Here is a 25,837-nt window from a genome sequence, read left to right as displayed (position 1 = left end):
TAAGCACAATTTACCTCCTGCATTTAACAGTTGAAGTCAGAAGTTTACATACACTTAGGTTGGAGTCATTAAAACTCGTTTTTCAACCTTCAACCACTTAACACATTTCTTGTTAACAAACTATAGTTTTTGCAAGTCAGTTAGGACATCTACTTTGTGCACGACACCAGTAATGTTTCCAACAATTGTTTACAGACAAATTATTTCACTTATAATTCACTGTATCACAATTCCTGTGGGTCAGAAGTTTACATACACGAACTTGACTGTGCCTTTAAACAGCTTGGAAAATTCCTGAAAATTCTCATGGCTTCAGAAGCTTCTGATAAGTTATGTAAATTAGCCTGAGTCAATTTGAGGTGTACCTGTGGATTTATTTCAAGGCCTACCTTCGAACTCAGTGCATTTGCTTGACATCATGGGAAAATCAAAAGAAATCAGCCAAGACCTCAGAAAAATAATTGTAGACCTCCACAAGTCTGGTTCATCCTTGGGAGCAATTTCCAAATGCCTGAAGGTACGGCGTTCATCTGTACAAACAATAGTACGCAAGTATAAACACCATGAGACCACGCAGCCGTCATCCCGCTCAGGAAGGAGACGCGCTCTTTTTCCTAGAGATGAATGTACGTTGGTGCGAAAAGTGCAAATCAGTCCCAGAACAACAGCAAAGGACCTTGTGAAAATGCTGGAGGAAACAGGTACAAAAATATCTTCACAAAATAGATGGCATCATGAGGGAGGAAAATAATGTGGATATATTGAAGCAACATCTCAAGACATCAGTCAGGAAGTTAAAGCTTGGTCGCAAATGGGTCTTCCAAATGGACAATGACCCCAAGCATACTTCCAAAGTTGTGGCAAAATGGCGTAAGGACAACAAAGTCAAGGTATTGGAGTGGCCATCACAAAGCCCTGACCTCAGTCCTATAGAACATTTGTGGGCAGAACTGAAAAGGTGTGTACGAGGAAGGAGGCCTACAAACCTAACTCAGTTACACCAGCTCTGTTAGGAGGTATGGGCCAAAATTCACCCAACTTATTGTGGGAAGCTTGTGGAAGGCTACCTGAAACGTTTGACCCAAGTTAAACAATTTGAAGGCAATGCTACCAAATACTAATTGAGTGTATGTAAACTTCTGACCCACTGGGAATGTGATGAAATAAATAAAAGCTGAAATAAATCATTCTCTCTACTATTATTCTGACATTTCACATTCTTAAAATGAAGTGGTGACTGACCCAACTGACCTAAGACAGGGAATTTTTACTAGGATTAAATGTCAGTAATTGTGAAAAACTGAGTTTAAATGTATTTGGCTAAGGTGTATGTAAACCTCCGACATCAACTGTATTTAGGCTTGCCAAAAAGGGGTTGAATACTTATTGACTCAAGACATTTCAGTTTTCATTCTAAATTAATTTGTAATTATTTTTGAAAAACATAATTCCACTTTGACATTAGTGAGTATTTTGAATTCAGACTGTAATACAACAAAATGTGGAAAAAGTCAAGGGGTGTAAATACTTCCTGAAGGCACTGTAAACAGTCTTCTCTTCCCCGACTTTGGGTTTGGTCATGTTTGGATGGATGAACATAAAAACCTCCCTCCTCCTTTCTCCTCCCCCTCCATTGCCCTCCTAAATCCTTTACGAGCCTATTTATTTTCCGATTGGCTGAGCCGCCGCAACACACACACCCCTCCTTGGTGACCTAACACCCACACAGCCAGCCGCTTGACCACAAAGCTGCCTCTCTATAACAAAGACTCCTTCATTCTTCAGTGCAAAAAGAGAGAGACTGGTGTATAAGGACAGTGGAAACCAAGCATCATCTTTGTTGGTGATTTGACGTTGTGTTTTTGAAGATGGGAATGCTTTTTATGCAAGAACATCCACACATAGCAGCGATTTCAAGTATATAACTTTAAGAGGGATAGCTTTGTGAATTTTGAGCACAAAAATATCTTATCCCCTGTATTAATGTACATAGACAATGTTTGTTTTTAGGCAGTACTCAGCGCTTAGGGGAGTTTCATGTGTGTAACGTGACATACTCTTTCTCTCTCACGTCTCCAGGTACATAGGCTATGTGTGCAGTATGGTATCAGAGAAGCCCTCCCTGCCACACTCAAAGCCCCTGGTGGTCAAGGCGGTCACCATGAGTCCAGTGCCCTGCTTCAACAAACAACGCATCGGCTGCAGACCTTTCTGTGAGGTCCTCATAGGGGAGACTAAGATCTTTTCTACAGCACAGGACTATGAGAGGATGCGGTAGGCACAGATGCAGACACAGATAAAGACAGACGGACACACAAAGACCTGGATTGTCACCTGATTTTGTTAATCCTGGATCCTCATGACTGGATTATCTAGTGCACTGAGTCGGAAACACATACACACACACCATCTCTGACTACCTCTCTCTTTTTCTCTTTCTCCTTCTTTCTGTCTGTCTCTCTCTCACCCCCCCCCCCCCCCCCCCCCCCCTTTCTCAGAGAGCACAGGGTCCAGGATGGGAAGGTGGTCTTCCCTCTAGGTGTCAATGTCCAGGGTGATGTGGTCATCTCTGTCTATCATATGAGGAACACCATAGGAGGACGACTGCAGGCCAAGGTACAGTGTAAGGCCTAGCATGCTAACACAACACTGACACACTGTTTGCCTGAGGCTGATGCCACACAAGCGCTTGTACGCGTGTACACCTGCATACACACACACACACTCGCATTTAAACGCACAGATGTGCATACACAAGGACACACACACACATACGCACATGTAAATAGTGCCACATATACACACAAATGCATACAGTTGGCCTTACTGTTTTGACTTTTGCTATCCATGATGGCTTTTGTTTTTGCATAGTTGTTTTCCTTCATTTCTCTCTCTTTATTTGTTGGTTATTACCAACATTGGGTGGATGGTGGTTTTGGTTGGGTTGAAAGGGGATTTTGGCTTGGGGGGAGGGTGGGGGGTTGGGGGGGGGTCGCTCTGGTTGCTCCTGTGGGTCGCTCTGGATGGGAGTGTCTGCTGGATGATTGAATGTAATGTAATGTTATGCGGCTTCATGGCAGGTAGATTGTATGTTTTAAATATACACTGCTCAAAAAAATAAAGGGAACACTTAAACAACACAATGTAACTCCAAGTCAATCCCACTTCTGTGAAATCAAACTGTCCACTTAGGAAGCAACACTGATTGACAATAAATTTCACATGCTGTTGTGCAAATGGAATAGACAAAAGGTGGAAATTATAGGCAATTTGCAAGACACCCCCCAAAACAGGAGTGATTCTGCAGGTGGTGACCACAGACCACTTCTCAGTTCCTATGCTTCCTGGCTGATGTTTTGGTCACTTTTTAATGCTGGCGGTGCTCTCACTCTAGAGGTAGCATGAGACGGAGTCTACAACCCACACAAGTGGCTCAGGTAGTGCAGCTCATCCGGGATGGCACATCAATGCGAACTGTGGCAAAAAGGTTTGCTGTGTCTGTCAGGCCTGCTGGAGGTCATTTTGCAGGGCTCTGGCAGTGCACCTCCTTGCACAAAGGCGGAGGTAGCGGTCCTGCTGCTGGGTTGTTGCCCTCCTACGGCCTCCTCCACGTCTCCTGATGTACTGGCCTGTCTCCTGGTAGCGCCTGCATGCTCTGGACACTACGCTGACAGACACAGCAAACCTTTTTGCCACAGTTCGCATTGATGTGCCATCCCGGATGAACTGCACTACCTGAGCCACTTGTGTGGGTTGTAGACTCGGTCTCATGCTACCTCTAGAGTGAGAGCACCGCCAGCATTAAAAAGTGACCAAAACATCAGCCAGTGTCACGATCGTGTACTGGAGAGAATGAGGACCAAGGCGCAGCTGGATATGAATACATCTTCTCTTTCTTTATTTAAAAGACGAAGATGAACACGACACGAAACACTTTAACAAAACTATACAAAATAACAAAACGACCGTGAAGCTACAAACGTTGTGCATAGACAGACAGGCTACAAACGTTCTGACATAGACAATTACCCACAATTAATGAGAGCCTATGGCTACCCTAAATAAGGCTCCCAATCAGAGACAACCGACATCAGCTGTCTCTAATTGGGAACTCATTCAGGTAACCATAGACTCTTCTAGATCACTCACCAACATAAACAACGCTAGACATCTACACTAAACACAAAACCATATTTTACACCCCATAACCCCTTTACCAAATAAACATCCAAAACCAACAAAACATAAACATTACCCATGTCACACCCTGACCTAACTAAAATAATCAAGAAAACAAAGAATAATAAGGCCAGGGCGTGACATAACCCCCCCCTTGAGGCGCGAACTCCGGGCGCACCATACACAGTCTAGGGGAGGGTCTGGGTGGGCTCCCCTCCACGGTGGCGGCTCCGGCTCTGGTCGTAGTCCCCACGTCACCACAGTACCTGACCACCTCCTAGGCTTCCTCCAAACGACCCCCCTCCACATTAACCCCATTGCATTCAGGGGCAGTTCCAGACTAAGGGACAGTACCAGGGTAAGAGGCAGTACCAGGGTCAGGGGCAGTACCAGGGTCAGGGGCAGTACTAGGGTCAGGGACAGTACCAGGGTAAGGGGCAGCACCAGGGTAAGGGGCAGCACCAGGGTAAGGGGCAGCACCAGGGGAAGGGGCAGCTCCAGGGTAAGGGGCAGCTCCGGACTGAGGAATGGCAGTTCCGGACTGAGGGACTGCAGCTCCGGACTGAGGGACTGCAGCTCCGGACTGAGGGACAGCCCATGGCTGGCTGACAGATCTGGCTGCTCATGGCTGGCTAACTGATCTGGCTGCTCATGGCTGGCTGACGGATCTGGCTGCTCATGGCTGGCTGACGGATCTGGCTGCTCATGGCTGGCTGACGGATCTGGCTGCTCATGGCTGGCTGACGGATCTGGCTGCTCATGGCTAGCTGACGGATCTGGCTGCTCATGGCTAGCTGACGGATCTGGCTGCTCATGGCTAGCTGACGGATCTGGCTGCTCATGGCTAGCTGACGGATCTGGCTGCTCATGGCTAGCTGACGGATCTGGCTGCTCATGGCTAGCTGACGGATCTGGCTGCTCATGGCTAGCTGACGGATCTGGCTGCTCATGGCTAGCTGACGGATCTGGCTGCTCATGGCTAGCTGACGGATCTGGCTGCTCATGGCTAGCTGACGGATCTGGCTGCTCCTGTCTGGTTGGCGGCTCTGGCAGATCCTGTCTGGTTGGCGGCTCTGGCAGATCCTGTCTGGTTGGCGGCTCTGGCAGATCCTGTCTGACGGACGGCTCTAGCGGCTCCTGTCTGGCTGGCGGCTCTAGCGGCTCCTGTCTGGCGGACGGCTCAGTGGGCTCATGGCAGACGGGCGGCTTTGCAGGCTCATGGCAGACGGGCGGCTTTGCAGGCTCATTGCAGACGGATGGCTCAGATGGCGCTGGGGAGACGGATGGCTCAGATGGCGCTGGGGAGACGGATGGCTCAGATGGCGCTGGGGAGACGGGCAGTTCAGTCATCGCTGTGCAGACGGCAGACTCCTGCCGGCTGAGGCGCACTGTAGGCCTGGTGTGTGGTGCCGGGACTGGTGGCACCGGGCTGGGGACACGCATCTCAGGGCTAGTGCGGGGAGCAGGAACAGGGCATACTGGACCCTGGGAACGCACATTAGGCCTAGTGCGTGGGGCCGGAACTGGTGGTACCGGACTGGGGACACGCATCTCAGGGCTAATGCGGGGAGCAGCAACAGGGCATACTGGACCCTGGGAACGCACATTAGGCCTAGTGCGTGGGGCCGGAACTGGTGGTACCGGACTGGGGACACGCATCTCAGGGCTAATGCGGGGAGCAGCAACAGGGCACACTGAACTCTCAAGGCGTACTATAGGCCTTGTGCGTGGTACCGGTACAGGTGGTACCGGGCTGAGGACCCGCACATCAGGGCGAGTACGGGGAGAAGGAACAGTGCGTACAGGACTCTGGAAACACACAGAGGGCTTGGTGCGTGGTGTAGGCACTGGTGGTAATGTGCTGGAGACACGCACCACAGGGCTAGTACGTGGAGGAACAACAGGGCTCTGGAGACACCCAGGAAGCTTGATGCGTGGTGTAGGCACTGGTGGTAATGGGCTGGAAACACGCACCTCAAAGCTAGTACGGGGAGCAGGAACAGTGCGTAAAGGGCTCTGAGGACGCACCTTAGACCTAGTGCTTGGTGCCGGAACTAGTGGTACAGGGCTGGGGACATGCATCTCAGGATGAGTGCACAAAGTAGAAACAGGACACACCGGGTTGTGAAGGTGGACTGGAGACCTGGTGTGTATAGCCGGCATCAAATCTTCCGGAACTTTAACACGAGTTTCAGGCTGAGTACGAGGAACTGACACAGGTGGCATCGGACAGCTAATACGCTCCTCAGGTAGAATGCATTGCATACTCTGCCAAACCAACAGCTCTCTCTCTTCACTCTCCTCCAATTTCGTCAACAACTCTTCGAATGTCACATAATCTCCCCTTCGTTCACTCTCCTCCAATCTGTCCAATAATTCCTCGACACACTCAGACTCACCCCTCAACTTCGCCGACTGCTCCAAGTGCCCCCCTCCAAAAATTTTTTTGTGCTGTCTCTTGGGCTTCCTCCCGTGTCGCCTTGCTGCCTCTATCCCTGCCTTGGGGCAGTGATATTCCCCTGGCTGTGACCAGGGTCCTCTCCCGTCTAGAATTTCCTCCCAACTCCAGAAATCCTTTGGTGGTAGGTCCTGTTGCCGCCTTCCATGCCGCTTGGTCCTAAGGTGGGTAATTCTGTCACGATCGTGTACTGGAGAGAATGAGGACCAAGGCGCAGCTGGATATGAATACATCTTCTCTTTCTTTATTTAAAAGACGAAGATGAACACGACACGAAACACTTTAACAAAACTATACAAAATAACAAAACGACCGTGAAGCTACAAACGTTGTGCATAGACAGACAGGCTACAAACGTTCTGACATAGACAATTACCCACAATTAATGAGAGCCTATGGCTACCCTAAATAAGGCTCCCAATCAGAGACAACCGACATCAGCTGTCTCTAATTGGGAACTCATTCAGGTAACCATAGACTCTTCTAGATCACTCACCAACATAAACAACGCTAGACATCTACACTAAACACAAAACCATATTTTACACCCCATAACCCCTTTACCAAATAAACATCCAAAACCAACAAAACATAAACATTACCCATGTCACACCCTGACCTAACTAAAATAATCAAGAAAACAAAGAATAATAAGGCCAGGGCGTGACAGCCAGGAAGCATAGGAACTGAGAAGTGGTCTGTGGTCACCACCTGCAGAATCACTCCTGTTTTGGGGGTGTCTTGCAAATTGCCTATAATTTCCACCTTTTGTCTATTCCATTTGCACAACAGCATGTGAAATTTATTGTCAATCAGTGTTGCTTCCTAAGTGGACAGTTTGATTTCACAGAAGTGTGATTGACTTGGAGTTATATTGTGTTGTTTAAGTGTTCCCTTTATTTTTTTGAGCAGTGTATATACAGTTGAAGTCGGAAGTTTACATACACTTAGGTCAGAGTCATTAAAACTTGTTTTTCAACCTATCCACACATTTCTTGTTAACAAACTGTAGTTTTGGCAAGTCGGTTAGGGCATGTACTTAGTGCATGACACAAGTCATTTTTCCAACAATTGTTTACAGATTTTTTCACTTATAATTCACTGTATCACAATTCCTGTGGGTCAGAAGTTTACATACACTAAGTTGACTGTGCCTTTAAACAGCTTGGAAAATTCCAGAAAATGATATCATGGCTTTAGAAACTTCTGATATGCTAATTGACATCATTTGAGTCAATTGGAGGTGTACCTGTGGATGTATTTCAAGGCATACCTTCGAACTCATTGCCTCTTTGCTTGACATCATGGAAAAATCCAAAGAAATTAGCCAAGACCTCAGAAAAAGAATTGTAGACCTCCATAAGTCTCATCCTTGGGAGCAATTTCCAAACGCCTGAAGGTACCACGTTCATCTGTACAAACAATAGTATGCAAGTATAAACACCATGATACCACGCAGCCGTCATACCACTCAGGAAGGAGACGCATTCTGTCTCCTAGAGATGAACATACTTTGGTGCGAAAAGTGCAAATCAGTCCCAGAACAACAGCAAAGGACCTTGTGAAGATGCTGGAGGAAACAGGTACAAAAATATCTATATCCACAATAAAACGAGTCCTATATCGACATAACCTGAAAGGCCGTTCAGCAAGGAAGAAGCCACTGCTCCAAAACCGCCATTAAAAAGCCAGACTACGGTTTGCAACTGCACATGGGGACAAAGATTGTACTTTTTGGAGAAATGTCCTCTGGTCTGATGAAACAAAAATAGAACTGTTTGGCCGTAACGACCATCGTTATGTTTGGAGGAAAAAGGGGGAGGCTTTTGTCTGTCTGTAAACAATTGTTGGAAAAATTACTTGTGACATGCACAAAGTAGATGTCCTAACCGACCTGCCAAAACTATAGTTTGTTAACAAGAAATTTGTGGAGTGGTTGAAAAACTAGTTTTAACTCTAAGTGTATGTACACTTCCTATTTCAACTGTATATACATATACACTGCCTTCAGAAAGTATTCATACCCCTTGACCTTTTCCACATTTTGTTACGTTACAGCCTTATTCTAAAATGGATGAAATAAATAAAAATCCTCTCTACACACAATACCAAATTATGACAAATTATGACAAAATGGAAAACATAAATACCTCATTTACATAAGTATTCAGACCATTTGCTATGAGACTGAAATTGAGCTCAGATGCATCCTGTTTCCTTTGATCATCCTTGAGATGTTTCTACAACTTGATTGGAGTCCATCTCCGGTAAATTCAATTGATTGGACATCATTTGAAAAGGCACACACTTGCCTATATAAGGTCCCACAGTTGACAGTGCATGTCAGAGCCATGAGGTCGAAGGAATTGTCCATAGAGCTCAGAGACAGGACTGTGTCAAGGCACAGATCTGGGGAAGGGTAACAATACATTTCTAAGCACACGGCCAAGACAATGCAGGAGTGGCTTCGGGTCAAGTCTCTGAATGTCCTTGAGTGGCCCAGCCAGAGCCTGGACTTGAACCCGATCTAAGCTCTCTGGAGAGACATGAAACTAGCTGTGCAGCGACGCTCCCCATCCAACCTGACAGAGCTTGAGAGGATCTGCAGAGAAGAATGGGAGAAACTCCCCAAATACAGGTGTGCCAAGCTTGTAGTGTCATACCTAAGAAGACTTGAGGCTGTAATCGCCGCCAAAGGGGCTTAAACAAAGTACAGGGTCTGAATATTAATGTACATGTGATATTTCAGGTTTTTAATTGTAATAAATTTGCGAACATTTCTAAAAATGTGTTTTTGTCATTATTGGGTATTGTGTATAGATTAATGGGGGGAAAAACAATTTACTCAATTTCAGAATAAGGCTGTAACGTAACAAAATGTGGAAAAAGTCAAGGGGTTTGAATACTTTCCAAAGGCACTGTATAATATATATATATGAAAAGACTGACCCTCACAGATGATGATATGCTATACTATGGGAGTTCCTGTGAGCTCTGATTTTATGAGACCGTATCCTGATACATTTGCATTTACAGACCGAGATTACGCTCCGGAAGATACTGTCACACTCTGACACGTTGACACACAAGGAGGGATTACCACCTAATCGGAGGGATTGTGTGAACCTGAAGGAACATAAACAAAGCACTAATGCATTCAGACTAAATTAGAAGTCTCCACAGTGTCATTGTTTGAGAAGACTTTCACTTCCTGAATCTAACTATGTGATTGCTGGTTGATATTTGCAGGTGTCCAACACTCAGATACTCCAGATCCAGTTCCACACAGGCTTCATCGCTCCAGGGACAACCGTGTTAAAGTTTACAAAGTGAGCGACTCTCTCCTATGTCATCTGTACCTGTGAAGCATTAATATGTGAAATACTTGATATTGTTTTTTATGTCAGCGTATGTCATGATATGGACGTGGCTCTTGAAAAAGTGAATGAAGAACTAACTAACTCTCTATCTGACACACACCACACACACACACCTGTCTAGGCCGGAGCTGGATGCGTGTGACTCTCCAGAGAAGTACCCCCAACTGTTCCATGTGCTGGTGGACATTGAGGTGGAGGGTACAGACAAGCAGAAGGACCTGACCCCTCCCTGGGAACAGTTCCCTAATAAAGACCTGATCCCCAACGTGCTGTTCTCATGTCACCAAGAGCACCAGGACGCCCTCGCCATCGCAGGTAGGGTAGAGGGGTGGACAACACACAGACACACAGGCAGAGGCACGCGGGACAGATGGACACACATATATACTGACAGTCACAGATACACTGTGTGAGTCCAGATGGAAACACACACACACACAGACACAGGCAAAGATGTTCACACAGATACACACACCAGGGTTTTCGTTAGCCTGCAATTGCCGGCTTTTGGCCGATCCAAAAAATAAAAATCCTCTCTCCAGAGATGTTCGATCGGGTTCAAGTCCAGGCTCTGGCTAGGCCACTCAAGGACATTCAGAGACTTGTCCCGAAGACACTCCTGCGTTGTCTTGGCTGTGTGCTTAGGGTCGTTGTCCTGTTGGAAGGTGAACCTTTGCCCCAGTCAGGTCCTGAGCGCTCTGGAGAAGGTTTTCATCAAGGATCTCTCTGTACTTTGTTCTGTTCATCTTTCCCTCGATCCTGACTAGTCTCCCAGTCCCTGCATTGAAAAACATCCCACAGCATGATGCTGCCACCACCATGCTTCACTGTAGGGATGGTACCAGGTTTCCTCCAAACATGACGTTTGGCATTCAGGCCAAAGACTTCAATCTTGGTTTCATCAAACCAGAGAATCTTGTTTCTCATGGTATGAGAGTCCTTTTGGTGCCTTTTGGCAAACTCCAAGTGGGCTGTCATGAGTCTTTTACTGAGGAGTGGCTTCCATCTGGCCACTTTACTATAAAGGCCTGATTGGTGGAGTGCTGCAGAGATGGTTGTCCTTCTGGAAGGTTCTCCCATTTCCACAGATGAACTCTGGAACTCTGTCAGAGTGACCATCGGGTTCTTGGTCACCTCCCTGACCAAGGCCCTTCTCCCCTGATTGCTCAATTTGGCCGGGCAGCCAGCTCTAGGAAGAGTCTTGGTGGTTCCAAACTTCCATTTAAGAACGATGGAGGCCACTATGTTCTTGGGGACCTTCAATGCTGCAGAAATGTTTTGGTACCCTTCCCCAGATCTGTGCCTTGACACAATCCTGTCTCGGAGCTCTACCCACAATTCCTTCAACCTCATTGCTTGGTTTTTGCTCTGACATGCACTGTCAACTGTGGGACTTTATATAGACAGGTGTGTGCCTTTCCAAATCATGTCCAACATAGCTCAATTTCGAGTCTCATAGCAAAGGGTCTGAAAAAGTATGTAAATAAGGTATTTCTAAAGTTACTTTTTTATAAATGTGCAAAAATGTCTAAAAACCTGTTTTCACACTGTAATTATGGGGTATTGTGTGTAGATTGATGAGGAAAAACTATTTTTGAATACATTTTAGAATAAGACTGTAACGTAGCAAAATGTGGAAAAAGTCAAGGGGTCTGAATACTTTCTGAATGCACTGTATCTTCTCCACACACCCCTCCCCTTCTTGTTTCCACATTTTAAATTATACTCAAGACACGTTAACTTCACATATTTGAGATGCTTATCACTGACAGCCGCAACTCAATAATCAGCTAGGCATATTGCCAAGCGCGCTGCCCAAATTACGGGTTTCCCAAATGGGCATAGGCCTATGAGCTTGTGGTTTGAAACAATCCACAGCAATTTTTTTCAGAAGTAGCTAATGATCCTCGAATCCTCTGTGGTTAAATCATGCTTTCTGGTGAAGTATTTTATTTATTTCTGTATAGACAGGAGTAATTATATAATTTTGGAAAATGTATTTCCCTTTACTTCCCTATTGGACCCTCCACTATGCCATTTCTCTCCTGTTGTATTGATTTTCATAATCAACTTTATTTCGCTGTCCAGAAGCCAGACTCACAATCCTAGTCATATTAGCAACTAGTTGTTGCATCTTTAGGTTCCCCCTCTTTCTAAGTTTCTAACGTACAGTATGGAACCGCCATAAGGTGCACAGTTTAGAATGGTGTTTTCCCAGGTGCACAGTTTAGAATGGTGTTTTCCCAGGTGCACTGTTTAGAAGGGTGTTTTCCCAGGTGCACTGTTTTAGAAGGGTGTTTTCCCAGGTGCACTGTTTTAGAATGGTGTTTTCCCAGGTGCACTGTTTTAGAAGGGTGTTTTCCCAGGTGCACTGTTTAGAATGGTGTTTTCCCAGGTGCACTGTTTAGAATGGTGTTTTCCCAGGTTCACTGTTTTAAAATGGTGTTTTCCCAGTGCACTGTTTTAGAAGGGTGTTTTCCCAGGTGCACTGCTTTAGAAAGGTGTTTTCCCAGGTGCACTGTTTAGAAGGGTTTTTTCCCAGGTGCACTGTTTAGAAGGGTGTTTTCCCAGGTGCACTGTTTAGAAGGGTTTTTTCCCAGGTGCACTGTTTAGAAGGGTTTTTTCCCAGGTGCACTGTTTAGAATGGTGTTTTCCCAGGTGCACTGTTTAGAAGGGTGTTTTCCCAGGTTCACTGTTTTAAAATGGTGTTTTCCCAGTGCACTGTTTTAGAAGGGTGTTTTCCCAGGTGCACTGTTTTAGAAGGGTGTTTTCCCAGGTGCACTGTTTTAGAATGGTGTTTTCCCAGGTGCACTGTTTTAGAAGTGTGTTTTCCCAGGTGCACTGTTTAGAAGGGTGTTTTCCCAGGTGCACTGTTTAGAATGGTGTTTTCCCGCTAATTATATTTTGGAAAATGTTTTATTGATTGCTTCATTACAGGAGTTGCATGTTCTGTTAAGATGTATTACCACAATCTAAATGTGATTTCTGTCATTCTGAGCACCGTGGGTGGACGCTCTAATGGGTTATGCACCCAATGCATATGGATCCGGCAAATTTCTCAAATGGGCGGTAAATTTGAATCTTCCCGGTCAAGTTGTCAAAAGGAAACCCTTACACGCACGCATGCAACATACAGCATACACATACAACAGGACACAGATGAGCACGGCATTGATACAAGCGCTGACGCAGAGGTACACACACTGTATGCTCCAAGACACACACATGCCCCGATGCACCGAGGTACACACGCAAATGGAAACTATGCACAATGACACAGATAGCTAAACATAGACAGACACTCATATGGCCACCGCTAACTGAGAGCTGCGGTTGACATTCTGTCTTAACCTAACATTGGTTTCATTCTCTCCTTCCAAGATGAGATGGAGGGACTGGACTTGGAGGGTAAGGTCTGGAGTAGAGGAGACCACAAAACACTCTTATTAAAAAAGGTGTTATCTAGAACCTAAAAGGGTTCTTCAGCTGTCCCCATAGGATAACCCTTTGAAAACCCCTTTTTGGTTCCAGGTATAACCCTTTTGAGTTCAATGTAGAACCCTTTCCAGAGAGGAAAGAGATACTAACTATTGTAGAGATACTAGCTATTGTAGTTAAAGGAAATCAGCTCCTTGTTAGAGGCAATATCCCCTGGGCGATGTTAGATTAGCTTTGTCACTCTGCTGTGGTGGCTAGCAAAATGCATACCTATAGCAAAGTTATATTTCCTGTTCTCCTGTAGAATACTTTGTGGGAAGCAAACCCATGTATTAAAGGAAGACCACGTTTTCCTGATGTGACCTTCCTCTTATCTCTCTCCTCTCCCCCTCCCCTCTCTCCGTCCTCTGACCCGTGTAGAGCCGAGCCGTTCCCACAGTGGTTCAGATGGTCGCCCTCACGGGGAGGACAGTGAGCCGTCTGATGATGAAATGCTGTCCCTGTCCAGCCAGCAGAGCAACGCTAGCGGAGAGAGACACGGAGGGGCCCAGGCTGGCCCCAGGGGCCCCAAGAGACCAGAGCAGCCTCAGGCCCACGCCACTGCTCCTCCTCCCCCAGAAGAGATGGACCTCCTGGGCCTGGATGGGGCTGCTGTGAACCCCCCCTGCCCCAAACCCCAGCCCCCCACCACCAACACCACCACGGACCTCCTGGGGGATCTGTTTGGAGCCTCCCCCCAGCCCCCGCCTGGAAGTGGGCCCGCCTCGGCCCAGTCCACCCCCCAGAAAATAGCCCCTCCCTCCACCTCCCCATGCCCCTCCCCAGGTATGTAGTCAATGGATATTATAACATACAGTTTAAGTCGGAAGTTTACCTACACTTAGGTTGGAGTCATTAAAACTCGTTTTTCAACCACTCCACAAATTTCTTGTTAACAAACTATAGTTTTGGCAAGTCGGTTAGGACATCTACTTTGTGCATGACACAATTAATTTTTCCAACAATTGTTTATTTCACTTATAATTCACTGTATCACAATTCCTGTGGGTCAGAAGTTTACATACACTAAGTTGACTGTGCCTTTAAACAGCTTGGAAAATTCCAGAAAATGATGTCCTGGCTTTAGAAGCTTCTGATAGGCTAATTGACATAATTTGAGTCAGTTGGAGGTGTACCTGTGGATGTATTTCAAGGCCTACCTTCAAACTCAATACCTCTTTGCTTGACATCAAGGGGAAATCACACCTCCACACGTCTGGTTCATCACTGGGAGCGATTTCCAAACGCCTGAAGGTACCACGTTCATTCATCTGTACAAACAATAGCACGCAAGTATCAACACCATGGGACCACGCAGCCGTCATCCCGCTCAGGAAGGAGACGCGTTCTGTCTCCTAGAGATGAACGTACTTTGGTGCGAAAAGTGCAAATCAATTCCAGAATAACATCAAAGGACCTTGTGAAGATGCTGGAGGAAACGGGTACAAAAGTATCTCTCTCCACAGTTAAACAAGTCCTATATTGACATAACCTTTAAAGGCCGTTCAGCAAGGAAGAAGCCACTGCTCCAAAACCGCCATAAAAAAGCCAGATTACAGTTTGAAACTGCACATGGGGACAAAGATCGTACTTTTTGGAGAAATTTCATCTGGTCTGACGAAACAAAAATATAACTTCTTGGCCATAATGACCATCATTATGTTTGGAGGAAAAAGGGGGATGCTTGCAAGCCGAAGAACACCATCCCAACCGTGAAGCACAGGGGCGGCAGCATCACCGTGAAGCACGGGGGCGGCAGCATCATGTTGTGGGGGTGCTTTGCTGCAGGATGGACTGGTGCACTTCACAAAATAGATGGCATCATGAGGGAGGAAAATGATGTGGATATATTGAAGCAACTTCTCAAGACATCAGTCAGGAAGTTGAAGCTTGGTCGCAAATGGGTCTTCCAAATGGACAATGACCCCAAGCATACTTCCAAAGTTGTGGCAAAATGGCTTAAGGACAACAAAGTCAAGTTATTGGAGTGGCCATCACAAAGCCCTGACCTCAATCCTATAGAAAATTTGTGGACAGAACTGAAAAGGCATGTGCGAGCAAAGATGCCTACAAACCTGACTCAGTTACACCAGCTCTGTCAGGAGGAATGGGCCAAAATTCACCCAACTTATTGTGGGAAGGTTGTGGAAGGCTAATAAATCATTCTCTCTACTATTATTCTGACATTTCACATTCTTAAAATAAAGTGGTCATCCTAACTGACCTAAGACAGGGCATTTTTACTAGGATTATATGTCAGCAATTGTGGAACTGAGTTTAAATGTATTTGGCTAAGGTGTATGTAAACTTCCGACTTCAACTGTACATAGTTGCTGATAATAAAACGGGTGTAGACCTTACCATGAAATGCTTACTTACAGGCCTTTAACCAACAATGCAGAATAAATAAAAAATGTATTAAGAAAATAATGAATATAAAATAAAGTAAGAAAAAAAGTAACGCAACAAAATAATAATAACGAGGCTATATACAGGGGGTACCGGTACAGGTTAGTTGAGGTAATGTGTACATGTACTGTAGTTAGGGGTAAAGTGACTATGCATAGGTAAATAGCAAGTAGCAGCAGTGCAAAAGTCTGTGTAGACATTTGATTAACTGCTTAGCAGTTTTATGGCTTGCGGGTAGATGCTGTTAAGGAGCTTTTTGGACCTAGTCTTGGTGCTCCGGTACCACTTGCTGTGTGGTAGCAGAGATAGTCTATGACTAGGGGGGCTGACGTCTTTGACAATTTTTAGGGCCTTCCTCTGACACCGCCTGGTATAGAGGTCCTGGAGGGCAGGAAGCTTGGCCGCAGTGATGTACTGGGCCGTACGCACTAACCTCTGTAGCACCTTACGGTTGGATGCCGAGCAGTTGCCATACTAAGTGGTGTTGCAACCAGTCAGGATGCTCTCGATGGTGCAGCTGTAGAACCTTTTGAGGATCTGAGGACCCATGCCAAATCTGTTCAGTCTCCTGAGGGGGAATAGGCGTTGTCGTGCCCTCTTCACGACTGTCTTGTGTTTGGACCATAATAGTTCGTTGGTGATGTGGACACCAAGGAACTTGAAGCTCTCGACCCATTCCACTAAAGCCCTGTCAATGTGAATGGGGTTATGCTCGGCCCTCCTTTTCCTGTGGTCCACACTCAGCTCTTTTGTCTTGCTCACATTGAGGGAGAGGTTGTTGTCTGACCTCCTCCCTATAGGCTGTCTCATCGTTGTCAGTGATCACCACCGCTCTGCCGTCGGGCAAACGTAATGATGGTGTTGGAGTCGTGGGTGACCACGCACTGAATTCAGGTTTATTTGTCTGTTCTTTATTTTATTTTCTTGCAGATGTGTACATAGTATGTGTATCTATCTGTATCCTATGCCTGCCAGAAATAAGTGACTGTCCAAGATAAATAAAATGTATTGAATTGAATTGAATAGTAAAGTAATGGTTTATGCTTTTCTCTCTGCCCACCCAGCGTTCGACCCATTTGGGGCGGGTCCGATGCCCAAGCCCCAGGAGCTGATGGGTTCCTTCCGGGGTCCAGCAGGTAACCTTGGTAACCGGGGGCTGCCTGCCCCCCTCCTGCATGCAGCTCGCTCTCCGTCCCCCACTATGCAGAACACTGGCAAGGGTGATGGCATGACTACACTGCATCTGTAGAGGCACTATCTATCCACTAACGTTTCTCACTATCCACTTCTTTACACTGGTACTCTGTTGCTTTAGCCACACTTTTGTGTTGGGTTATGTATTGCATATGCATGCACATAATGTGTGATGATCAATGGGAATTTAAGCTGCAGGTTTTGAGGGAGATGTGAATGGAATGGCTCTTGTATGGTTACAGTTATTGCTATTGGTATTGGTATGGTTCCACTCTTAGTTGGGTAGCCTAACGGCAATGGTAATAATGTGGTTATGATTTGTGGTATGGTTATATGTCTGTGTGTGATGGTAGCATGACCTCGTCTCCTTCCTCCGATTGTCTGTTAGGCGTGTCTGTCACTGATGTTTCTGTGCTCTGATAGGACGGAGCTCCCCAGTCCCGCCCACCACCCCTGTGGTCACCATTCAGCAGCCTCCCAACGCCATGGGAGGATGGGACTGGAACAAGTCTGCAGCTCCAGGTAAACTCTACTGATGTGCAACATCTGCAGAGGCACTGGTCTGAGAACATAGGAACTACCATCTGCCACGAACAACAGAGAGCTATGGCATGCTATCTATCATCCAGCATATTGTTTCACCATAAGCAAGCAAGCATGTGTTAATAGTGCCCTCTACTGGTGCTCATGAGAATCACATTCATATAACGGCAGTGCCTACTGTACTGTACAGTATTTAAACTGTGTTGTTGTGAATTCTGTGTTAGGAGGGGGGTTCAGTATGGGCAGTAAGTCAGCCAGTACCAGTCCTACCGGGTCAGTCCACAGCACCCCCACACACCAGGCCAAACCCAAGACCCTGGACCCCTTCGCTGATATTGGAAACCTGGGGGGCAGTCTGGGAGGTCAGTGAAGGCTTTCAATACTGTACTAACAGATGCTTTAAAATATGTCATGTCATGTTACGTTATGTTATGCTGGTTGTGTTATGACAGTTATGTTATAGACAGATAACTTCATTCTCTGTGTTGAACTTTCCTCCTTATACCTCGGTCTATAGGAGGCTCTGGCTTCTCCAGTAAGCCTACCACCCCTACAGGCACCACCCCTGCCTTCCCACCCACGGGCTCCCCCTCAAGGCCTCCTCCCTCGCCCCAGCACGGTGGGGGCTGGCAGGCTAACACAGGCTTCCCCTCCTGGCAGCCCGGTGGTGGAGGGCAGGCAGGGTGGCAGCCCCAACCCCAGGGTCAGGGTGGCCCGCCCTCCCAGGCCAAACCCAGCCCCAGCCACTCCATGCCGCACACCTCCCCCTCCAACAGACCCAACTACAACATCAGCTTCTCTGCCATGGGAGGAGGGGCTGCTCCCAATGCAGCCGGGAAACCACAGCCCAACATGGGTGAGTCAGTGGGAGACTGGGAGGCTGGTTGTAATCATACTGGGATGGATAGACTGTTGGGTTGTTTTTTCCCCCAAAATAACACGTGTTGCTCTTGATTAATGGACAAATGTGCCACCTGAAACGGACCTGTACGCATGTGATTTGTGCTGGTAGTCATTCATCATAAGACTGCACATATACTGTTTTGTCAGCGGGATGAGAGAAGATGTTACGTTCTCCCTCCCAGGTACCAAGCCCAAAGTTGCAACGGCTAACTTCGATGACCTGCTGTCTGGCCAAGGCTTTGCTGGAGCCAAAAAGAAGGAAGGTCCCAGGACAATAGCAGAGATGAGGAAGGAGGAGATGGCAAAAGAGATGGACCCCGAGAAACTCAAGGTAGTCAGTGGCCAATCACTAGCCTTGGACCAAGAGTTGGAGAATTCTGTGAAGATACAGTAGGACTACAGGGGGGAAGGGAGTCAACTGTTGGCCCTCTGTAGCTCAGTTGGTAGAGCATGGCGCTTACAACGCCAGGATAGTGGGTTCGATTCCCAGGACCACTCACATGTAAAATGTATGCACGCATCACTGTAAGCTGATTAACATTAAAATGTCTGCTAAATGGCATATATTATTAGAGCCTCTTTAGACAGCCAGAGAAAAAACAGCTGAAGATTTGGAAGAAGGCTTGTGAGATCTTTGTTGTATTAGTGGGACTCCTGTTTATCTGACCCTGGCTCTCCCCTCTCTACCCCCAGATTCTGGATTGGATCGAGGGCAAGGAGCGTAACATCCGGGCCTTGCTGTCCACCATGCACACGGTGCTCTGGGAGGGGGAGACCCGCTGGAAGCCTGTAGGCATGGCTGACCTGGTGACCCCAGAGCAGGTCAAGAAGGTTTACCGCAAAGCCGTGCTGGTGGTCCATCCAGACAAGGTGAGATGGAAGGGAGAGGTTTACTTTACACACAGTGTAACACATACGTACGCAAGCAAGCACACACGCATGCATTCACACGTTTCCACGCTTACACCCACACGCACGCACATCAGGGTTTCCGTTAGGAAAATGTGGCTCTGGACATTTGACCGGCAACATTTTAATTTACTGGACCTTTGAGAAATTGACCAGACCCATATGCATTGGGGCGTCCACCCACAGTGCTCAGAATGATAGAAATCACATTTAGATTATGGTAATTCCTCTTAACAGAACATGGAACTTTGGGAGACCTTCTTACCGAATTCCGATACGCACCTTGAAGATGTTAGAATAACTGGCCACATTTACTTTTTTCTCAGCCAACAAGACGAGTCACGAATAGGAAAATCACTAGCCTCTGCTGTTTGGGGTTTCTGCTATTCCCCATAGTAGAAAAGTTGACCTATTCTATTGGTCAACTTGTCGAGAAAGAAATAGCCCATTCCAAACAGACTCTGGGACAGTTGTGGGACTATAGATCATAAAATAAAATAAATGTGTTTAAAGCTATGAGGCTGATGCAACAGATCAGAACCTTTAGCTTAAAATGTTGATAAACTAAACTGAGCAAAAAAAGAAATGTCCTCTCACTGTCAACTGCGTTTATTTTCAGCAAACTTAACATGTGTAAAATTTGTATGAACATAACAAGATTCAACAACTGAGACATAAAATGAACAAGTTCCAAAGACATGTGACTAACAGAAATGGAATAATGTGTCCCTGAACAAAAGGGGGGGTCAAAAGTAACAGTCAGTATCTGGTGTGGCCACCAGCTGCATTAAGTACTGCAGTGCATCTTCTTCTCATGGACTGCACCAGATTTGCCAGTTCTTGCTGTGAGATGTTACCCCACTTTTCCACCAAGGCACCTGCAAGTTTCCCGGACATTTCTGGGGGGAATGGCCCTAGCCCTCACCCTCCGATCCAACAGGTCCCAGACGTGCTCAATGGGATTGAGACCCGGGCTCTTCGCTGGCCATGGCAGAACCCTGACATTCCTGTCTTGCAGGAAATCACGCACAGAACGAGCAGTATGGCTGGTGGCATTGTCATGCTGGAGGGTCATGTCACGATGAGTCTGCAGGAAGGGTACCACATGAGGATGTCTTCCCTGTAACGCACAGCGTTGAGATTGCCTGCAATGACAACAAGCTCAGTCCGATGATGCTGTGCGTTACAGGGACCCTCCACCTCGATCCCGCTCCGGAGTACAAGCCTCGGTGTAACACTCATTCCTTCAATGATAAACACGAATCCGACCATCACCCCTGGTGAGACAAAACCACAACTCGTCAGTGAAGAGCACTTTTTGCCAGTCCTGTCTGGTCCAGCGACGGTGGGTTTGTGCCCATAGGCGACGTTGTTGCCGGTGATGACCTGCCTTACAACAGGCCTACAAGCCCTCTGTCCAGCCTCTCTCAGCCTATTGAGGACAGTCTGAGCACTGATGGAGGGATTGTGCGTTCCCTGGTGTAACTCGGGCCGTTGTTGTTGCCATCCTGTACCTGTCCCACAGGTGTGATGTTCAGATGTACCGATCCTGTGCAGGTGTTACACGTGGTCTGCCACTGCAAGGACGATCAGCTGTCCGTCCTGTCTCCCTGTAGCGCTGTCTTAGGCATCTCACAGTACGGACATTGCAATTTATTGCCCTGACCACATCTGCAGTCCTCATGCCTCAGGCACATTCACAGGGACCCTGGGCATCTTTCTTTTGGTGTTTTTCAGTCAGTAGAACGGCCTCTTTAGTGTCCTAAGTTTTCATAATTGTGACCTTAATTGCCTAACATCTGTAAGCTGTTAGTGTCTTAACGACCATTCCACAGGTGCATTTTCATTAATTCTTTAGGGTTAATTTTATTTAACAAGGAAAGTCAGTTAAGAACAAATTCTTATTTACATTGACAGCCCAGGAACAGTGGGTTAACTGCCTTGTTCAGCGGCAGAACGACAGATTTTTACCTTGTCAGCTCGGGGATTCGATCTAGCAAACTTTTTGTTTACTTGTCCAATGCTCTAACCATTAGGCTACCTGCCGCCACTTGAACAAGCATTGTAAACAGTGTTTAAACCCTTTACATTGAAGATCTGTGACGTTATTTGGATTTTTACGAATTATCTTCGAAAGACTTGGTCCTGAAAAAGGGACGTTTCTTTTTTTGCTGAGTTTATTATTTCTTCACATTATAAGCTCAGCAATGCACACAAGGCGGTAGGCTACGCGCGAATGTTCGTTCCATAATGCAATTAGCGGAAAAACACAGTTGTCAAAAGCGCACCAAAATTATACTTCATTGCATTCTATTTATTGCTTTAGTAAGCAGTAGGCATTTCGAATGAAATGTGGAGTGGAGCTTTATACTATGGTTACGTGATGATATCAGTACCTTCCAAATGATTCGGCAATCATCGTTTATTTGAAAAATATTCAGTCAACATTTCCATCACCATTTGTCGCAACAAAGAAAGGTTGACAAAAGAAATCCACCCCTGTTGAACGGATCCAATTTTTTTTTCAATCTTTAGAACATTTCTTCTATAGCTGCCGTTTTCCATTACACATGCAATACATTTTTTGGTGACATTGCTTTTGGCGGATAAACTTGGGTCAATAGGAAACTTGCCTACTGATTGATGTTTTTTTCCCCCCATCTTCCCCTCTCCCAGGCCACGGGACAGCCCTATGAACAATATGCCAAGATGATTTTTATGGAGCTGAATGACGCCTGGTCAGAATTTGACAGCCAAGGACAAAAAGCACTCTACTGAGCTGATAGAAAACGAGAGAGAGAAAGCAAGACTGAGTTCCTGCCCACCCACCCCTGACCCTTCCGTGAACAGTAATCAAGCTCCCACCAGATGTGTGACTCCCGCCTCCTTCTCTTCTCTTTACTGTCCCGTGGACTCCATAGAGACTTCAGTAGCCAGACTAACAGTGTAATAACCGTGTCAGAAAAAGATCTGCCTACCCACCTATCTTATGTGTCTGGTGGCAGCACTGTCGAACAAGAACTGTTCAATGCTGTCCTACGTGTCCTAGCCCTGAACCAAGCAACGCAGAGTCATCCAGCTGTCTATGGAGACACATCACCAAATAGTGATACTGTCCACCTAATACACCGGACACGGGTGATAATGACATACCTGTAGTCACAGTGTGGTTAGTCACAGGTGCTGTGTAACAGCCAGGATATGACTGTATGAACTATAATCGCCAAGGAAGATGTTTAACAATGTTTTACTGTCAAATAACAACAAAAGAGACTCGGTGTTTCAAAAAAGCACAACTGGCTGGTTCTTGTGTTTACTTATCCTCCCGTCTTAGAAAGGTGCAGTACGTCTTTAGGTTAGTCTGGTGACTCGTTTGCAGCCTATAGTCACTCGAAAGGTACTCATTCTCATTTCTACAGTCACTGTCCAGTGTCTACAGTCTCGTAGGAACCAGGATGTAAAATATATCATACAATAATTCCATATCACACTACTGTACTTATCTAAGAACCAACCTGCTGCTGCTAGTGTTTTATCAGGCTTATCAACACCATTAGTAGTGTATTTACTTTTAATGATGTTAACTTATTTACTTGTACTATCGGATGTTTGTGTCATACTGTGAGGCTTATTTCTATTTTGATCCCTCGCAAAGAAGAACTGGTGTTTTATTTTTGAGAATGTTTAGTAAAATACAGTAGGGTCCTCTCCTATCCCTCTGCTGTCTCTCTCGGAAGCCTCTGCTATTGAATCACGAGCGACATGACGTTTTAACCGAAGGGCACACGTCGCTGATGCCGTTTTGCAGATGGGTGTTTTCGGAATATGGTATCTGATGTATGACAAATAACCCATTAAGCAATTTTATGTACATGTGCATCTGCTTTAGTAAGAGCCCCCCCCCCCCCGTTTGTTTGAAGCATATGTTTTCTGCATGCACTGACTGGGACCACTTATTGAAGGACTTGGACTGTATCTTACTGCATATGGTGGCACATCATTTCATAATACATGCTCGTGATACTTGATACTGGCGTTTTGTTAGACTACTATCCAGACCCTAACATGGAGCCATCTATCCCTCATCTGTGTATCAGCACTCCGAAAGGATTTCATGAAAACATGCAATACCTGACATGTACAGCTACGTCTTAACATACTGAAAACCGCGTATCAATGTTTCAGCAAGGCTTGTCCTCTCTGTCCGTGTGGACCATTTTAGCTAAATGAGAACAAGAGAGACACCGCACATCTATTTCATCTGATACAACCACTCACTTGTTTTTTTTCTTCTCCGCTTGCATACTGACATTGTCAAGTCTACTGGTTTCCATCCTTTGTGAAATGGCACCGCCTGGGTTGTGGACTAGCGTGTGCACTGACTGACCACTGAGCAGTGCAGAACTAAAGAGACTGTCCGCTGTAGGCTCCGATACGTTTTCTGGTGACTATACCAATGGCAGGAGTTGTGGCTGTGTAGTATGTATGTACACCGAGGTTGTGTGTGTGTTTGTGAGATAAGCCCTATACGCTCCCTCGCTGATTGAAACCTCTGTCTACCTGCAATCTTAAGGCAATGCTAAAACGCTAACCTCTATATATAGTGGATGTGTGTTGTTGAAACCGCCGTAGGTACATGAGGATGTGATACGATTTGGATACAACTACTGTACGTGTTTGCTTGTCTGCTGTAAAAGCATTACTACTAAAAGTGTTCACTTCTGTTTCTGTGTTTCTCTTTGTGGGTTCTGTTTACCCTCACAGGATGTACATGGTGATGAAGTGATGAAGTGCAATGCACAATGCATAAATAGAGAAGTAGAACATGGAGTGAGAAACAACAAACAAATAAAATGTGTCTGTTTTCATTATTTTCCGACTAATGTATTCTGCAGCTACAGTGTTCACGGCCCCTTTCAAGGACTTTTATGAGGCTCAATCTTTGTCAGGACTGTTATTATGCATGCATTATACATATATTGATATATCCATCTTAATTATATTTGTGAAAATGTACTTTTAAGATTTCAGTAGATTATTACAGTAATCACATCTGGAACCACATTTGAGTAATTCATGTTGACCACTAGAGGACAGTGGTAGGTCAATTTAGAGTATCCTCCCTCTGCTTGTCCTGCCTTATGACTGATCAATGACGTGAATACATGTTTATGTTGAGGATGCTAGAAATGTATGCTATTGAGCTGCTATGGGCTCAGGCACATTGCATTTGATGTTCCTACTGTACCTCCTATCATGTCTCTCTGAATGGATAGGTAAGATTTCTGTGTGCGGTCAACCAAATCCAGACCCGTCCTCATCACTGTCCCAAAGGAAATAGGGTAACGCTTTACATTAAGTTTCCCCTATTACTATGTAACTACACAGTAATAACTGTAGTAACAACCTAGTAGTTACATAGGTATTACTATGTAATTGCACGGTAATTGGGTTTAGCGCTATCAGATATTACATAATTGGGAAAAGGAATGTATAATTACACATCCACTTGCTGAAGGTTATTCCACATGTGCAATTGCTGATGTTAGTACACATTTTCTTGTTCCAGTATGTAGCTAATCATTTGTAATCGCAAGTTTGAAAGTCACATGTGAATTATCATGTTAACGACTCAGACCATAAAGTGACATTGTTATATAACTACAGGGTGCCACTACCATCAAATCTACAGGTAATACCAGGGATGATAAATAGTCTAGGACCTAGAAACAACAACTGTAACAAGACACACCTGTCATTAACTATCAGTCATTTTTGAGTTGTTAAGTTCTATGTTATGACCTGGCTCAAAGGCTATACCGAATCAAGTGTAACGTAAGAACAATGCATTTACATAGGATATACTTGCAATTATCATGTACCTACCCAGGAGAAAGCAACTTAATGTAAAGTGAAACCCAGTTGGGTATGACATTTATTATCACTATGAAGATACAATTGAGCAACCTTTGCAGACAACAAAGGTCCCGTGTGGCTCAGTTGGTAGAGCATGGTGCTTGCAACGCCAGGGTTGTGGGTTCAATTCCCACGGGGGGACCAGGGTGTAACAACCGTTGCTAACCAGGAGAAATAAGGAGATAAGTTAGACTTTTCTTTAATGGATTTGACAAAGATGAATGTTCAAACCATTCTAATTAAATGACCCATTTCAGACTTAAAGCAAGAATTATTAGTAAAACATACTAACTAGTAAGCATAGCATCAGGAAGTAGGGGTGCTGAGGGTGCTGCAACACCTGAAAAATCGGAAATAAAAAACAATATTAATAACTCTTTAGAACCCATAGCGGTTTCAGCTGACTTTCTTGAAGTTACTATAGTGGCCTTGTTTTTCTAACAATAATATCTTTGTCAATGTTGCAAAA

General features: G+C 45.6%; 1 protein-coding gene and 1 long non-coding RNA gene across 7 annotated transcripts in view; both read left to right on the top strand.

Moving 5' to 3' along the window:
* Positions 1 to 24,323, top strand: part of LOC129855518 (putative tyrosine-protein phosphatase auxilin) — a 68,404-nt gene extending 44,081 nt beyond the window's left edge. For 4 of the 6 annotated variants that reach the window (XM_055923275.1, XM_055923274.1, XM_055923271.1 and 1 more), the window contains 12 exons: positions 2,080 to 2,274; positions 2,499 to 2,616; positions 9,887 to 9,966; positions 10,139 to 10,332; positions 13,876 to 14,280; positions 16,968 to 17,123; positions 17,521 to 17,619; positions 17,865 to 18,002; positions 18,158 to 18,496; positions 18,726 to 18,874; positions 19,237 to 19,413; positions 22,129 to 24,323. In XM_055923275.1, the coding sequence (XP_055779250.1) occupies positions 2,080 to 2,274; positions 2,499 to 2,616; positions 9,887 to 9,966; positions 10,139 to 10,332; positions 13,876 to 14,280; positions 16,968 to 17,123; positions 17,521 to 17,619; positions 17,865 to 18,002; positions 18,158 to 18,496; positions 18,726 to 18,874; positions 19,237 to 19,413; positions 22,129 to 22,230 (2,152 nt within the window). In that variant the 3' untranslated portion in view covers positions 22,231 to 24,323. The remainder of the gene's footprint in view (positions 1 to 2,079; positions 2,275 to 2,498; positions 2,617 to 9,886; positions 9,967 to 10,138; positions 10,333 to 13,875; positions 14,281 to 16,967; positions 17,124 to 17,520; positions 17,620 to 17,864; positions 18,003 to 18,157; positions 18,497 to 18,725; positions 18,875 to 19,236; positions 19,414 to 22,128) is intronic. The other 2 variants (XM_055923273.1, XM_055923276.1) reach the window with 1 other exon arrangement.
* LOC129855519 (uncharacterized) lies at positions 10,339 to 13,869 on the top strand. Its single transcript, XR_008759517.1, has 3 exons — positions 10,339 to 12,500; positions 12,647 to 12,704; positions 12,764 to 13,869. It is a non-coding gene; the product is annotated as an uncharacterized LOC129855519 (long non-coding RNA).
* Positions 24,324 to 25,837: the final 1,514 nt, after the last annotated feature.

Source organism: Salvelinus fontinalis, chromosome 5 (genome assembly GCF_029448725.1).
Source record: "Salvelinus fontinalis isolate EN_2023a chromosome 5, ASM2944872v1, whole genome shotgun sequence".
NCBI lineage: Eukaryota > Metazoa > Chordata > Actinopteri > Salmoniformes > Salmonidae > Salvelinus > Salvelinus fontinalis.
The sequence above is the reverse complement of the archived record's forward strand: the minus strand, read 5'-3'. Positions and strand labels throughout refer to the sequence as shown.